The sequence below is a fragment of the Hyposmocoma kahamanoa genome, unplaced genomic scaffold (assembly GCF_003589595.1).
Source record: "Hyposmocoma kahamanoa isolate Upper Pololo Valley unplaced genomic scaffold, ASM358959v1 77, whole genome shotgun sequence".
Lineage (NCBI taxonomy): Eukaryota > Metazoa > Arthropoda > Insecta > Lepidoptera > Cosmopterigidae > Hyposmocoma > Hyposmocoma kahamanoa.
Window position 1 is genome coordinate 1,045,898 of NW_020653926.1, and position 17,441 is coordinate 1,063,338.

Here is a 17,441-nt window from a genome sequence, read left to right on the forward strand (position 1 = left end):
CGTGACTTTAGCATTTCTCAGTTTTATTCGGCAAAGCTTGTTGTTACTCGCATAGAGTATTGTTAAATCCTAGATATCGGTTAGATGATCTACTAGATGATCACTCTATGTCAGTAATGAGGTTTTGCCAAACAAAACGGAGAACTTTAATAATAATAATAATAATAACTTGCACAGACACAACCAGGCAGCCAAAATATTACACCAAGAGCTCGCTCTCAAGTACGGACTAATGCAACAGAGGTTGCCATATTACAAGTATTCACCGGAGCCAATACTAGAAGATGACCGCACCAAAATCTATTGGGATCGATCAATTATCACGGACAGGACTATTCTTGCGAATAAGCCTGATATTGTGATATTGGATCGATCGCAGTCAAGGGTATTTCTTGTGGACGTCACCATACCGCATGACGAGGGTCTCGTGAAAGCTGAAACCGAGAAACGCCGGAAGTATCTCGACCTGGCGCACGAGATCACCGACATGTGGGGTGTGGCCTCCACTGAAATAATCCCAATTGTTTTGTCCGCAAATGGGTTAATTCCAGTCAGCCTTTCTAACAGCTTGAGGCGGTTGGATTTCTGTGGCGTGTCGCTTCCAGCACAAATGCAGAAGGCGGTCCTGCTCGATACGGCACGTATTGTTCGCCGATTCTTGGACCTGAGTCCCTGACCCCGGCCGACTGTGCCATTGCCGGGAAATACCGCCTCTCCCATTTAAAAATTCAAAATTAATTTTTTTAGGCCTTGGGAGAGGCGAGAGTTTAAAATAAATACGAAAATAATAATAATAATCATTTATTTCAAACAAAGTTCATAGCTGGTTAGTAACAATTATCTTAAAACTATGTTAGAACAAATTATATTTAACATTATAAATGGCAACATTAGAGTGCATATGACACGCATTCCAGTGACTTACTATGGGGCAATCTACCCGCTCCAAAATGGTATTTAGGAGACCGCTGCCGCTATCCCGCACGCGCTTCATCACCGAGGCTACTCGTTTGCGTAGGATAGTCTGAAAACTTTAAAACGCTCCCCTGTAAACTTGGCAATTTCGACATACGATACTTTACGTAGGAGGGGTCGAATTCAAATACGAGAAAATATGAATGTAACTTGTACATCTAGCGATAAAATTATGCCTGCGACATTTGGGACCGTCATTTCTCGCATTCTCTCGGATCTGATACGAACCGAACGTAGTACGAAAACGCCCTTGCTCTGAGTTTTAAATCACAAAGATCTGATGAGCATTGCCCAGTTATCTGAAGTTGGTAAGTCTCATGTGCCTGTTTTTATTCAGCTTGAGTGTTGGGACTGGCTGGTCCCATCACTTGTTATTATAAAAAAATCTCAGAACCACATTATTTTGCAGTTACTTAATACAAGATAATAGTTACAAATTACTAGCCACTGAGATACGTCACTAAAAATCCTTTCAATGAGAAAGCAAAGAAACCCGAGAACAAAATTTATGAACGGCACTTTACAAAAGTGAATGAATTCCGGGTGATGTGGGTAGTTGACCTTTTCGATGGCGTGATCTTACTACTGAATGCTAAAAATACTTACGATCATGCTATGTGCTTCCCTATCACAAATATTTCAACCCCAGAGTTGATTAGCCAATTGCTTGTTAACAGGTGATGGCCCCAGTGAAATTTGGTTTATTCAAGACTAGAAGCCGGGACCACCAGGAGCAACCCTCTACCGAGAACCTTCTCCAGAACAGCAGCAGCACTGACAATGGTATGCATTTTAATTAAGATTTTATTTCATGAAACCCCACGTTGGGCGCCACATTAATGTATTATGTTGGGCGCCATATTAATGATTTTGTTGGAGTCGTGATCGGTTCAACTCTTGAATTGGGGTCATCTCCCTTCTATCGCCCTCTCCTTGAGGGTAATAGCCAATAATCCGTGCCCTGATAATTCGCCGCACGGACTGTCACGTATCTTTGTAAACCCTTACCAATATTATATATAGAATGAATTAATTGTAGAAAGACGATTTGAAATATTGAATATAATTATTACTTTTCTAGTTCTAAATAATAAATGTAGTAACAGTAGAGCCCTTGTAAAAGAGTTCCTCCAAGGAAGTACTCCACCTTACTTTTTTCTGCCGCCAAGCAGTAAAGGTGAAATTACAGACACAGTGGCAGTGTCACTGAGATTTTTGCAATTTAAAGCTCTGAACTGCACTGCAACAGTTACAAACAGGCGTGCCGCTTAAGAGCTCTCATGCCAAAAAAGTTTTGACGTTGGCTCCGCCCAAATTTGTGAAACAAATATATGCCTGAAGTTCGCGTGACATGCGACAGGAGATGTTGAATTTTGCACATTAAAAGTACCAAATTCGTTTTAACGGAATAACTCTAAAACTAAAGGGATTAAAAAAAAATCCGTAGTGACAGTTGTCGATCATTCGTAAATATAATTAATTATCTAATTTTTGTCGTAATAACCTGTAGCATTTCGAGAATAAATCGAAAAAATGTGAAAATTAGAGGTCATTTCGTGATTTTTATCTATCGAGGAAACTTTTCTGATTAATGTCTGTGCTTGAATATATCGTGTAGTTACTCATACAATATTTTATTTTTAACTTTAAAGTGGATATACCCCTCTAAAATCAAATCGAAGATTACGAATTTTTCCTCTGCTCCCTCTTAAGCTTTTTCGATTTTCGATTTATTTGTTCCGTCACTTGGTTTAAAAAAAATTTTTTTGGCAACTTTTATCGCACCCTTGGTGTAATGAGGTCACATCTGCAAAATGACAACTTTTCGAGAGAGAAGTTTAAAGATTGTAAGAGATGCAAACGCGATATAAACTCGACGAGTCTCCTCACCAAAACTATTTAATTTGTATGTAGATGCCCTAATAGATGAGCTCAGCAGCATGCATGTCGGATGCCATGTAGATAGGGTCTGCTTTAATAACATAAGTTATGCCGACGACATGGTGCTGCTGAGCCCATCTGTTGGCGGCTTAAGAATCGTCCTAGAAATATGCGAATCGTACCTATGCTGCGAAGCATAATCTTGTATATAATGTGCATAAAAGCGAATACATGGTCTTTAAGGCAGGTAGTAGGTGCCCATCACTTGTCCCTCCCATATTTCTTAACGGTCAACAACTGAAAAGGGTGACGTCATTTAAATATCTAGGGCACATGGTAATCGACGATCTGCGTGATGACGCGGATATCGAGAGGGAGCGCAGAGCATTGGCCATGAGATCGAACATGATAGCGCGCAGGTTCAGCAGATGTACAGCTCAAGTAAAAATAACATTATTTAAAGCGTACTGTACATCGTTGTATTCTTGCAGTCTATGGAGCAGGTTCGCAGAATGATCTCACGATGCTTTGCGGGTCCAATACAACGACGCATTTAGGGTGCTTTTACGTCTTCCACGACGCTGTAGCGCTTCCGGAATGTTCGCGGTCGCAAATGTCGACGGATTCGGCGCGACGTTGCGCAAGCGCTGCAGCGCGTCGATGCGCAGGTTGCGCGCCAGCCGTCACAGACTCCTGTCTGTTGTAGCTGACAGGTGGAATTCCATTTAAGTTTAGGTACTAACATAGTTATTATTTAAAGTTCGTTTTGTAATAACACCCTATGGATCAACGTTGTCCGAAATAAATGCATTTTATTTTTTATTTTTTTCTAAAAGCGGTGAAAACGCGATGCATATTTTAAATTAATTTACTAATTTATTTATTTCATGTATTTATTAACAAAACAAAATAATGTGCATAAACCTATACAGATTTTTCGTACATAATTTATTGAATATAACCAACTTGTATCGATGCAATCGTAGCCGCGTGTAACCACTCTAAGAAGGAAATTAGTCAATTACTTTTAATGCATAAATGGGAGATTAATAAAATTTCACATTCACATACACATAATTGATTTCATATATTTTGTAACACTTTTATGAGTTTCGTGTGATAAAAGCATTTTTATCACAAGCGGTTTTATTATACTAAAGGTACGATATCTACCCCAGATTGGGGGACCATTTTGCCGGTATCGAGTTTAATGACTTGGACGAAATTTTGGGAGTAAGATGACGGAGCATCCACTTACACTTATTTTACAATAATAATCAGTCATTTGAACACAGCAATAACGTAGATCACTAGATAATTATAACTCTCACGCCAAGTGACACTAACGCAGTAGAGGTCCTTGTGAAAGAGCTCGTCCAGGGAAGAACTGCCACCTTACCTATTTCTACCGCCAACCTGTAATGTGAGCATTACTGCGTTCCGGTTATGAAGAGTAAAGGTGCTGGTGAAATTGCAGGCACTTGGGACTTGTCAATTTATGTCTCAGGGTGTTTTTGTGATTTAAAACTCTGAGTGTTACTGGCCGACTTGTTCGTCCCATCGCTTAGTATTATAAAAATAACGGCGCAGTCAAAAAAAATTATATTTCTGGGCGATACAAGTTTCAAATGTATAAAATAGCACTGCCTCCATTGACTTACAATTATATGGACGTAGGGTCCGCACTAAAAAGTGTCCGAACTTATAGGGCGTTGAAATCGTATACAGAGCGTCATTCACGCTTTAGTCTTCGTTTGTTCGATTGACAGCGAAGCAAGCAAAATTAGACAGTACTGCGTTGACATTACAATTTAAATTCAACGTTTTAGCTTTTTCATATTCCTTTACATGTCACTACGTTTAAATAGGTTGACTTGGGACATTTTTTTCGTGGTTTTTGTATTAGACCCGTCGTCCATTTATTTGTAGGTCAATGACTGCCTCTGTAAACTTTATCAATTTTTCCAATAAAAGATATCGGAAAACATGCAGATAATAATTTTATCAAACATTACAAAACTACTGTTCCTTGGCCATCAGAACATTCGTAAAAACTCAGGACGTAAACAATCATACTCTTAATATAATAAAGCCATACGTGATAACATCAAAAGTGCTTTTATCGTATAAAAGTATTGTATAACTTTTATGTACAAAAAAGTTATTAACTAATATCGTTCGTTACTTTTAACTACTCTTCTCATTGTGAAAAGTTGTGATTTGGCAGACGTGGCGTTTTTCAACTATGGGTGCGAAATACAGTAAACGAACGGCTTGGCTGTATTTTCTTTCTTAGTCACTTTAGTGTTGTACATAATGTTCAAATATTTTAAACTTTAAACGTAACAGTAAAATTGGATTTTCATGCGGCTTTTGCAAACGAAGCTGGGAAGTAATTTGTTTTTAATTCTGTTCTTTGTTTAAAATAAAATCAAACATTTTTGATGATACTAGAGAATAAGTGCTATAAACTACAAATGGAAACTTCTAGAAGTTCTCTTTGCAATAACAGATAACTAATGGAACCATTCATAATTTAGCTTTCTGTAGAACTCATAGAAGTTTCTGGAATTCAACGATAAACTGGAAAACAATATTATTTTTATATAAAGATCACTTTTGCAAATGTGTACAAATAAAACGTTGTCATTTGGACCAGATTTCTTGTGTTTACGAACTACATTAAATTTTCCTGCAAAAATCAGACTATCGAGTTGCGGCCCCACGTTGGGCGCCACGATTACGTAACCATTAATCCATACGTCAGTCAGCAATGTAAATATTGCGTATTATGGATGGGTCCATTAATATCTAATACATTTAAGCTAAGGCTCTACTTTTGCTATTAATAATATTTTCCTCTCGATCATAGTCCGCTATTTTGGCGCCCAGCTTACGGCTTCTATTAATAAATATAATTAGTCAAGAAAATGTTATATTATTACGCTATTCAAAGTCAAGTTCTGTACACGTTGCAATGGTTTCATGGCCCTCGTGAGGAAAAGGTGTGCATCTGCTCTGGGGCTCCAACAGCATTCTGTATCACAGATCGGTGGGACTCGCCACTCCTGCGGAGATGGATTGAGCTCCATACAGGCTTTTAATTGTATAGCTGTATTGTCCGTTTAAATTAAGTAATATTAATACTAACGCTAGGTCATAAGTTATTTTGTTTACCAACATTATATGGATTTTAACTGAAATAAATGTTTTTGAATTGAATTCAATATTATGAATTCCGTGCTTAGTCAAAAGTTGAAGTAATGACGATTAATTTGGGCAATAAAAAGGCGTAATCATTAATATGGCGCCCATTGTGGGGCGGTTACGCTTGCTTCTCACGCAAACGGCCCTAGTACAATTCCTGGAAGATTAAATCCTCCTCCAATACAGTTTTTACTTTACTAGTTATCATTTAGTAGTTACCTGTAATAGATAGGTTTTTAACAAAACTTGCATGTCATTGAAAGTCCATAAAATAAAAGATTGGTGAAGTCACCATCTCCCCATAGAGTTGAATTACAGGCTACAGCCTTCTCCCTTCTACCTTCTCCTTATTAGAGAACCGGTGGAACATATATGGATGAAAATTACACTTTAAATCGTCACATTGTTTAAACTCTATTAATCATTCGTAATAAGCTTTATACAACTTAATAAACAACATCTGTGTGCGTGCACGACAAAATAGTCGTGACCCATTTATCTTTTTAATGTTGATTCTATGTATGTTTTAATTAAATGAAAAGTTTTTGTTTCAGTATGGTCATTGACTTACAAATAAATGGACGACGGGTCTAATACAAAAACCATGAAAAAAATGTCCCAAGTCAACCTATTCGAAATTTAAATTGTAATGTCATCGCAGTATCGCGCTGTCAGTAGAACAAATGAAGACTAAAGCGGAGTTTGGCGCTCTGTATACGATTTTAGCGCCTTACAAGTGCGGACACTTTTTAGCGCGGACCCGACGTCCATATAATTGTAAGTCAATGAGTATAGTTTTAAATTTTGAATGTCACCCGAAATCTTAGGAATTGTATACATTGGCCCCACATTGCGACTTTATAAAGACGACTGTCAAAAACATTCAGTCTTGTAGGTGAGATCTTGAAGATGTTGTTTCACGATTTTTATTCTATTTAGTGACGTCACCCGGCTCCCCATCTGCGAGAAAACGGCATCCTGAAGAACTTACTGATGATGTTGCAGCGTTGCAGCTCGAAACCGGGGAATACTACGAGGTGGGTTTATTTTTATTTATTTTATTTAGACACTTATTTCAGGCCACATAACCCGTATGATATATACATTAAGGACTAACATACATACAATATAATATAACAATAAAATAAATAACTAATCGAGCAATCTGGTGTCAGATCACCGGCATATACATGACACCCTTCGGCCAAAACTCTTCCTTCTTGAAGGCCGTCAGATTTTCGGTCAGCACTATCACTACAAATGAATTAAAACTTAATTTGTGGCAGCGTGTTTAGCAGTTATTAAATAGGTTAAGGTTCCAAACGATCAGGCTGTCCAACTGATGGCAAGAGTAGTAAAATAGCTCCTTGTGATAGAGTCCGCCAAAGTAAATACCTTACCTATTTCTGCCGCCAAGAAGTAATGAGAGCATTACTGAGTTCAGGTTTTGAAATGTATAAAAAACAGTGCTGAAAAATTATGTCTTAAGATCATGCGCACAGTAACGTACTTATTCTCTTTTCGCTATATAATCACATCGGACTCTGTTCGTCGGATGCATTGACTTACAATTATATGGACGTCGGGTCCGCGCTAAAAAGTGTCCGAACTTATAGGGCGTTAAAATCGTATACAGAGCGTCATTCACGCTCTAGTCTTCGTTTGTTCGACTGACAGCGAAGCAAGCAAAATTAGACACTACTACGATGACATTACAATTTAACATTTTTTTCGTGGTTTTTGTATTAGATCCGTCGTCCATATATTTGTAAGCCAATGGATTTAAAGCTCTGTTTAGCACTGAAATGAAATCAAAATGAATTGGCGCAACTAATAAGTGACGGAACGAACCAGTCTTGCGCTTGGTGGTACACGCCTGTTCATAGCAGTTGTAATGTATAGTCAAAGATTTAATCGCAAAAATCTAAATAAGGCATAGTTTCCCAAAGTGGTCTCTACCAAAGGGCGCTAAAGAGTCCTAGCCGGTTACATATCAATAGTCCGAACTGACATTTTCCAGAAATAGCATTAGCTCGAAAGTAATTTTGAGAGGAAAATGTTTTTTCTTTTAAACCTAACTTAACCTAACCTGTTTTGTTAATCCGGGGGAATCTGCTTACAGTTATATGGGACTGTATTGAACCTTGAAGGGGAGCAGCCCGACCGTACTAAACCCCCGGAGAGTAGGTGGGGGCACGGGTACGCTATTGCACTAGTCCGCGCCCTGAGCAGCCCCTCCCCGAGAAAGGAGACATATCGGTCTCTCGACTGCGAATGTGAGACTCGCCGAACACCAGACGAGCCTTCATTCCGTGCCCCTCTATACTGGGCAACGAACAGGCAACCTAACCTAACCGAACCTAATCGTGTCTTTGCGATAAAACATATCCTGAAACAACAACGGTTTCGTTATAATTCGGTTTTCGGTGTAATGAAAATTCGAACAACCGTTATTTCGGAATAAAATTCGAGTTTGTGATAGGTTGCCACTTTAATTTTTTTTATTTAATTTTATTTTTTTATCGGAAGTAATTGGGTTTGCGTTGATGCTGTCCAGGGGCTGCCGCCGCATTTGAAAAAAAACCCTAATTATCTATATAAAAAAATACGTGTTTTCAATTATTTTTTGTGGTGGTGGGCGTTTAATATTTTTTATACTTACCTAAGTGGGGGGTGATGCAAAAAGCTTGGGAACCTATGATCTGAGGGGCACAGCCACTGCGCCTGCCACCCTGAGACGTGTATTGAAATGTCCCATGTGCCTGTGATTCCACCACTAAGCCTGCCACCTGCTAAGCGGCTGGAATAGGTAAAAAGGCAGCACTTCCCTGGACGAACTCATTTACAAGGAGCTCAAGTCTAACAAAAAATTTAGGTTAATATAGATAGATAGTTTATTTGCCAACAAAGCACAGACATTACATGAAATACAAAGACAGGACACAGAATGAAGTAAATACTTAAAACGAACAAAAACAGGATTATAAACAACAAATACCAAAATCAAATCAACTTATAATAGAAAAATGTATCATGTGTGCTGGCGTCGCGCATAGCTCAGCGTAAAACCGTCGCAAAAACGACGCGCTGATTTTCAGCTACATCCCAAAAGATTACGCGGAACATTAAAATGTGAAGTGAAAAAGATTGTTGTCTGTGCAAATTAGTGTGCTGTGTACACGAAGCATAATGTGTGTGAAGTGTATGAAATATGTACTTACGGAGCATTCACATAATAAATTACAACCTTAAACCAAATAAATAAATAAATAAATAACGCACACACTCAACATAGCCCCGCACTAGGGAAACCCTGTGTCGCGGGTGCCATGGACACACACATAGACAACCACAAATTACACCCAAACTCACGAGAGAAATAATTGTAGGCCATACAACTATTTCTCCCGGCCCGGGAATCGAACCTGGGACCTCTGCGTGGCAGTCCGGCATGGTAACCGTTCGGCCACGGAGGCAGTTTATAATTAAAATAATAAATTACAAAACAAAAAAGAAACCAAAAAATTTTAAGTTGATTATTGTGTGTAATATATTGTATATTTTATTTAGCATCTGTGGAAAAATTCTGTGGTGAAAATCGATATTCAGTCGTTGTTGGGTGGAAAATTCCCGGAGAGTTTTTTCCTCCTCCAGTCTCGGATTTAATATGTGTTTACCAATTCGTTAAGTTCGTTTGTTGGTCGGTGAAGAATAGTTTTTGCGTAAGAGTAAACCTAAATGATAATTATTGCATAGTTACATGCAAACTTGTATCACGGAAACTGTTCTTTGGTCATAATGTTCATTTTCAGACCCTTAGTGCAATAAGGGTCCGAAAACGACATCTGTAAAACGACAACTGTTCAGTAGAAAGATTTCCGACAGTTGTTATTTTTTTATGCTTAAGTTTCGATACAACCTCAAATGGCTGTTGTTGATTCCGCATATATAGTATATATCAACCACTTTGGAAAAAATATGTAGTAAAATTGATGATGCACCATCGAGTACTGTCAAATGACACTGTGACTACCGTGAAATGTCATTTAATTTGTTTGAAAACTATTCTGCCCTTAGAGGATGGAAAAAATAAAGGAAAGGAGCTGCCCTATCTACAGAATAAACGTACCTACCTAAACCAAAATTGTACCACACATATGGTGGATTTAGTGTTGTACCATAATCATAGATAGATAAGTCAATATCGACATGCAAATGTATGGCTTGAATGTTGAAACTGTTTTTTTTTGTTTGCAAATTTGTATAGTTTACTGTAATCAAGATATGATTAACACTAGGCTATTATTACTAGGTAAATGATGAGCCATTTTAATCAAAATTAAATATAAAGTTATTTACCAATAAATGTAACGATGAAATGCATTATCATGTAATCTAGTTACATTCAAAATTCTATTAAAATTTGACTCTTCAAAATGGAGCGAACAACCGAAGATGGTATTTGATCCAATGTTTATGTTCAGCAGTCTATAATTTCCAACCATTCTTTTTTTCTTTTTAATTTGTAGTTAAACTTTAAAAATAATTATAATGAAATAATAAAAACCTCGTGGTGAATTGTTTTAATAACAGAATATCGATAATATGGTCTGCTTACTAGAACAACATTATCTCAAAATAATCGTTATCAACAATCATCAAAATATACTAACAAACAGGCAATCTGAAGTAATCAAAGCAAAATTCGGCAAGACTTATGAATGAACTACTTAAATGAGTCTAATATGAGATATTTGGGCTATTGTATGATTTATAGACAGAAAAATAACACATGCCGGTGTAATGTAACATTCGGTTGACTTCCGCTTTTTCTACTGCCGCACCCCTTAATGCTGCAGTGACGTATTTTTATCAATGCTTAATTGTCCTCATTGTCAATATTTTTGTCCATTTCATTACAACTCATGCGAATAATTCACTAAAACATTTGGCGAAACATTGGTTTTGACATTTGATGTACTTTGAGGTAGTCCAAAAATGGCAAAATCAATACAGTTGGCATTTAAGATGACGTTACATATTTTTGATTCCCGTGTTTGACACAAATCAATGTAATGCTATCTCTTTTGGGTTATGACGGCACGCAGTAATTAAACAAAGACAATAAAATGTTTATGGTTTCAACGTCGAAATGCATCATATACATATAACGTCTGATTTATATATGTCAACATAACATGTCCTTTGGTTTCCATAGTCTAAAGTTTGAAAACTATTCTGCCAAATCATTCCGGTGACAATTGCGTTCCGATTAGCCAGTCCGAATTCGAAACAATTGACGGGTGTCGTCAATTGTTTCTCTTCAAATCGACCAGTTTAACTTGAGCGTTGCTATAATGGACGAAAATTTAAAAATTACATAATATTTAATTACCGATGAAATGTGTTTCCGTTTGTTTTGTAATTATATATTTTGCTGTTTTTCCCACGCCACCGAATGAAACAGCTCCCCATAGTGAGAGAGAGAAGCTACAGTGTCCCACGGACAAACTTTCTTCCTTTCCGTGTTCGTCTTCCAAAGTAATGCAAACATTTCTGAGCATTTTTAAGAAAAGATAATATATTTTCAAATTTTTTTTTTCGTTTAAACCGATAATAGGGTTTAAATATAAAAGATAGAAGAAGAAGAATACCGTGTCGCTTTTTTTGTAAATGAAAAAGTTTAAAAAGCGGAGCGCGTTTCGTACGTAGCAATCCGCGTCACTGTAAGGCTAAGAACTCACGGAACGGTTTCCAACCACGCCTGCGGCTGCGGAACACCCGGTTTATTTCAATACTCACGACACCGCAGGTTTGTGCGGTCAAGTAGCCACCGCGGTTGCGGCACAGCCTGCAAACTTGGCGGGAGATGATCGGTTATTTACGATAGAGATAGTCGCGGGCGAACTGACCGCAGAGTGCGCGGACATCGACCGCCAAGCATTCGAGTGACCGCGTCCTGGGCGGTTCTACTAGAAGGGTGGACGCTGCTGCTATCGCGAGTAACCGTCCCCACCACGGGCGTAAAACGCGTCGCGAAAAGTGCTACTAAATTTTACATACATATCGGCGAGTGCGAGCTCTGTGAGTTCTTAGCGTCAAACAATATTCTAACGCCACACGTGTTATTCTGCTCCGGTGTTCCGCACGAACGGTCCGCAGATAAATCCGCACTGCTCTAAAACCAGCCTTACATGTATTGATTGAGAATAGTGGATGGAACAATAAAGCCCCACATGCATTGCGCAGTATTGACTGTTTCTTAAGTTTTATGGTGCTTCATCAGGCTCTTAATGCCCCATAAAGCGGAAAAGGGCTTTCTCATTTAATCCTATGCAGCCAATAATGGTATACACTTCAATTTGGATTGACGTGACGTTGTTTCCCAAATTTCTGTATTTGTACACGGGGCATTTTTATTATTTTTTTATTGTAAGGCACCGTTCAATCCGACTTGGGTTTGTCTCGAAGCCATTATGCCATATTCCTTCTGCTGCGAACGAACTGACACAAACTAAAAAAGAAATATTAAAAGTTGGTAGACATTGCTTTTATTTTTATTCGGAGGCACACAGTTGTGCGACAACAAAGTACGTTATTATAATTTATTTATTCATATACAATCCACAAATCCAAGGAAGGCATCGTTTGCATTTCCCGGTTTGAGCTACCCGTAACAAAATCGCGCGACCATTTGTTAATAGGGTTACGTCGTGATTTTTTACCCCGTGACTTCGTGTGCTATGTATAAAGCAGACAACATTACGGGATAACTAATTACAAGGTACTGGATAAGGTGACCGGTGTTTTTATAGTATCAGGTGACGAGCAGAACAAGTCATAGCAGTTGCTATGCCACACACAACTTTCAATCGCAAAGATCTGAGGGGCACTGCCACTGCGCCTGTCACCCTGAGACATAAATTGACAAGTCCCATGTGCCTGTAATTTCACCAGCACCCATAACCCTTCAAAACCGGAACCAGAAATAGGTAAGGTGGCATTACCTCTCTGGACGAAATCTTTCACAAGCTCTGCTACTAATGTAATTCCACATACTTTTTAGGTCGACTTCTTTTTTATAAAAAAGTTATAATTATTTGAAAGCAAACAGTGATAAAGAAGATGGCGGCCGTTGATATGATTATGTCTGTACGTAAGAGTTTTCGTATACTTGTTAAAGCTCCACTTTCCAACGCCACGTTACGCAACCACTGGATACGCCCTTGATGTTTGAATCCCAATTTGTCTTGTTTATTTCCCCACGCAGATGGGAAGCGTCACCGTTCAGGGTTGCCCCTTTGGCAATTTGTGCCAATTAATGTATATGGTACGCAAGAATTATCACGACATGAAATTCTACTAATAATAATTGATAATAATAATACAAAGATCAAACAATATAACATGTATCAATTTTCATGTTTTTTATTTTATAATATTAAGTGCGGGACGAATAAATTATACGCCTGGTGGTAAGCGTTACATCTGTCCATAACAGTTGTCCATTCATAGCCTTAGATCACAATAATAGATCATAATAACGGCACTCCCGCTGCTCCCGTCACCGTGAGACAAGTTGATAAGTCTCATTTCACCAACACCTTACCTTTCGAAACTTAAATGCAGTAATATACACATTACTGCTTGGCGGCTGAAATAGATAAATTGGCAATACTTCCCTGGAGGAACTCTTTTACAAGTAGCTCTACTGCTACTAATTTCATTTAATAATATCTGTAAAAAAAATACAGTCTTCTAATGAAAACTAAATTTGATATAGACCTAGTTTTTATCACCAGAAACGCGTCACCTTCTGCCATTTTGGAGTTTAACTAGTATTCTTTGGTCAACCGCGATCATGGGACCTGTAAGGGGCCCGAAACGTTTATTTGTTTGAAAAAACAAATATACGCGACAAGTAAGTAAGATAAGTATTATTTATATATAATTATCTTATAAATATATCTTTATTATAATTATTAATACAAAGATCGAACACTCAGAAAAAATTCCTTCGACCCGGTCGGATTCGAACCGACGTCTTCTTACATACCGTGCCAGACACTATACCAACTAATAATAATAAATCTTTCATAGATTTCTCGTAGATGGCGCTACGACTAAAAAGTCGTTGAAAAACCAAATACAAAGACACGACGAAAGCACATAGAAAAATTCGTGAGGTCCGTTGGTTCGTTCCATGGCTTAGTTGGTATAGCGTCTGGCACGGTATGCAAGAAGATGTCGGTTCGAATCCGACCGGATCGAAGGAATTTTTTCTGAGTGTTCGATCTTTGTATTAATAATTATAACAAACTAGTGGAGTAATTTCACAAAAAATAATTGAATATCAATTCAATAAAAATTTAATTAATATATCTTTAGTTACTGAAAAATAAACAACAGATTTGACAGAAGCAGCCCAACAACATGGCCGCTATGAACTGTCGAAATCTACCCACCCTTAATGGAAAACCCTTTATCATTTGAACAAAACTCGATTTACAACAAAATATATTGAATATAAATGGTTTTAGCCCTAGACTTCGAGCGTTAATGGGTTTTAACCCGATTTAAACCCGGTGTTAATTTAACGTAGATTGGGCTCCTATCAGATCGAGGGAATTTTTTCTTTGATCTTTGTATTAACAATTATAACAATCTAGTGCAGTAATTTCACAAAAAAATTTAATGAATATCATATCTTTTTTTGTTGACTTTTGTTGTTTACCGATTTTAAGTTGATTAGAAAGGTAGGTGGTGCGGGGAGGCTCCTTTCCTGCACCCCCATGGTGGGAAAAACATTATGAAATTCAATAAAATCAATAATATATGACAGTAATTTGTTTTTTAAATTTGTGTGTAGCGGCAATGGCTCGAAAAACAATCAAACGCGAACAAGAAACAAAATTTGTAGGTGTGTAAATAAATGGCGGCATTGTTCGTTGAAAAGGCCTTTGTTTGTTCGGGCAATCATTGGCAACTATTCTGAAATTTCGGACTATGCAAAATTATCGTAACACGCCTATCACAATATCACGAGATGCCTGATATTTACGGTCATAACAATAATATTTATTTATTGTAAATTTAAAAAATGGTACATTAGAAATCATGGTGGTAAAATTGTAAATTCAAAACTTAGAGCCAATTATTTTACCCCAGTGGCCTGTGTTGTCAAGTTGACAAGTCCCATGTGCCTGTCGCCGGATCTATGCAAGAATTCGTGTCGTTTCTACACACGAACTAAGCATACTGCCTCGGCGCCGGACAAGAAAAAATTCTTGTCTACCCCCGACTCGACACGCTCGCCACTATTGTATGGGGCGCATTGTCAGTAAACGAACGTTTATGCGGGTGAACTGGTATTGCAAAGTACCACTGTCCAAAATGCATGATTTACTTGTAAGTTTAGTAAAGGAACGACCCGTATTGTGAGACAAAACCTTAGAGATTTATAAAGGTAAACGACGAAAACGAATACTTTTGAGGCATGGAGAGAAATATTTATTATTCTTACGGAAGATTTTCAAGAAATGACAAATACAGAAAATAATGAATATGGTAAATACAAACATTAATTTTAAGTATACATTTCTTAAAATTATTATTAGGTAGATATCTTGCCATAGTAATGCACCTATATCGGAGGAAAAATAATTAGTACACTCGTTAATGCACTGTCACGTTGACCCTACACACGTCTGCCCGAAAGCATTCGTATCGTGTACATACTCATCATTTTCTTATCTGCAACAGACACGACATATTTTCGTGGCTAGATCCGAAGTTCTTGTCGTGTACAAGACCATTCTCATCTTTTCTGTAGCAGACACGTCGAATTTTGTTAAAGTGTACACGCATCCTTCAATACTTGGCGGCAGAAATTATGTTTCTAATTCTAGAGGTTCTTCAACAATTGACATCCCACACAGTCTGCAACTGTCAATATTATTGTTGCCTCGTTCGTTCTCACGTGAAAACCCCATACCCCGATTCGCTATCTCACTCTTTACACTATTTGTATGCGTCGAACATTTGTGCGGTAGAGCATTGGTGGTCGTGAGTGACGAATGACCCGCTAAAGCATCGAACATATGATCGATTCATTTGACCCGATCACATTACGCGTGGGTCATCGACCCGGGTTGTCAAGCTCAGGAGTATCAGCAGAGTTTCCTGTGAAAGAGTTCGTCCAGTGAATGAGCATTACTGTGTTCCGGTTTGGTGCTGGTGAAATTACAGACACATGAGGCTTGTCAAATTATATTGCAGGGCGTAGTGGCAGTCTCCCCAAATCTAAAATTAAAGCTCTGAGTGGCACTGGAACTATTATAAACAGGCCCATCGCTTACCACTAATTATAAAAAAAGGAATCTAAACTACGAGTGTCCTGTGTCTAGTAACTCAGGATATCAGAAGGCATGATAACTGAAGGATACCATTGCAATTTTATTAACATTTCCCAAAGTGTTTTGGGGTTCGCTTCATTCGCCCTTATCGACCCAAGCGCGGCAGTACGAAATCTAAATTGTTTACGATTCTTCAGGGAAATCTGTATAACGGTCAGAGAAAATTCAGGGCACACAAACAGGATTACTGAGATTTGCCCAAACCACGTTCGAATCCTAGTTAAGGCAATAGTCCTCTGCTTGGTGAACGTACACCATCATCCTCCATAATATCGTATAATGAAGCCACATGTGATCGATCATACGTCAAAAATAGTTTTTTTCCCCTCACTAGCTCGGAAAGGTTTCTTTCTCATTAGTAATGTGCGTTTTTTCCACACTCGTGGAAAAGGTTTTTGAAATTTGAATTTGACGGTGGATTGTGGTGCACCTGTTTCTTTCGATTAAAAAAAACATAATGACACGTTCAACTACGCGATCCGTTGATATATTTTATTCTTATTATTGTTGACATCACAATTGTCAAAGATAACTATTTGTTATAGTTCAACTGTTTTTCTTTCATCTACCATTTTCCTCGCAATAGCGAGGTGAAAAGTTGTGTTTCAGTCGGCAGCAAAGTTTATTGCGTCTTGTGCCTTGAAACCCTAGCTAAGCTCAGGATCCTATTTTTGAATCTCAATATTAGAATAGGTTCAATACTCGCGTCAAACAACAACTTTGCAGACTTGCATAAAAAGTTACTATTATCACATGAAAGTCATAACAATAATACGAACTACATAAAACACGTGTAAATTATTAAAGTGACATCTCTAATCAGTGGTTGGTAGTTGTGAAGGTACCTCGCTGAGTGGCGAAAAACTTTCATAGCTTTCTCAGAGATGGCGCTACGGCGAACAGTCATTAGATGTCATGAGATTTGAACGCGGGCCCCATAGCTCTGCGGTCGGCCGCTCCACG

At 38.1% G+C, this 17,441-nt stretch overlaps 1 protein-coding gene across 1 annotated transcript in view; it reads left to right on the forward strand.

Annotated features, from left to right (window-relative positions):
- Window positions 1–17,441, forward strand: part of LOC113232682 — a 61,792-nt gene that overhangs the window by 10,655 nt on the left and 33,696 nt on the right. Inside the window, exons 2-3 of the mRNA XM_026467455.1 lie at window positions 1,653–1,758; window positions 7,003–7,100. Coding sequence (XP_026323240.1) covers window positions 1,656–1,758; window positions 7,003–7,100 — 201 coding nt within the window. The 5' untranslated portion in view covers window positions 1,653–1,655. The remainder of the gene's footprint in view (window positions 1–1,652; window positions 1,759–7,002; window positions 7,101–17,441) is intronic.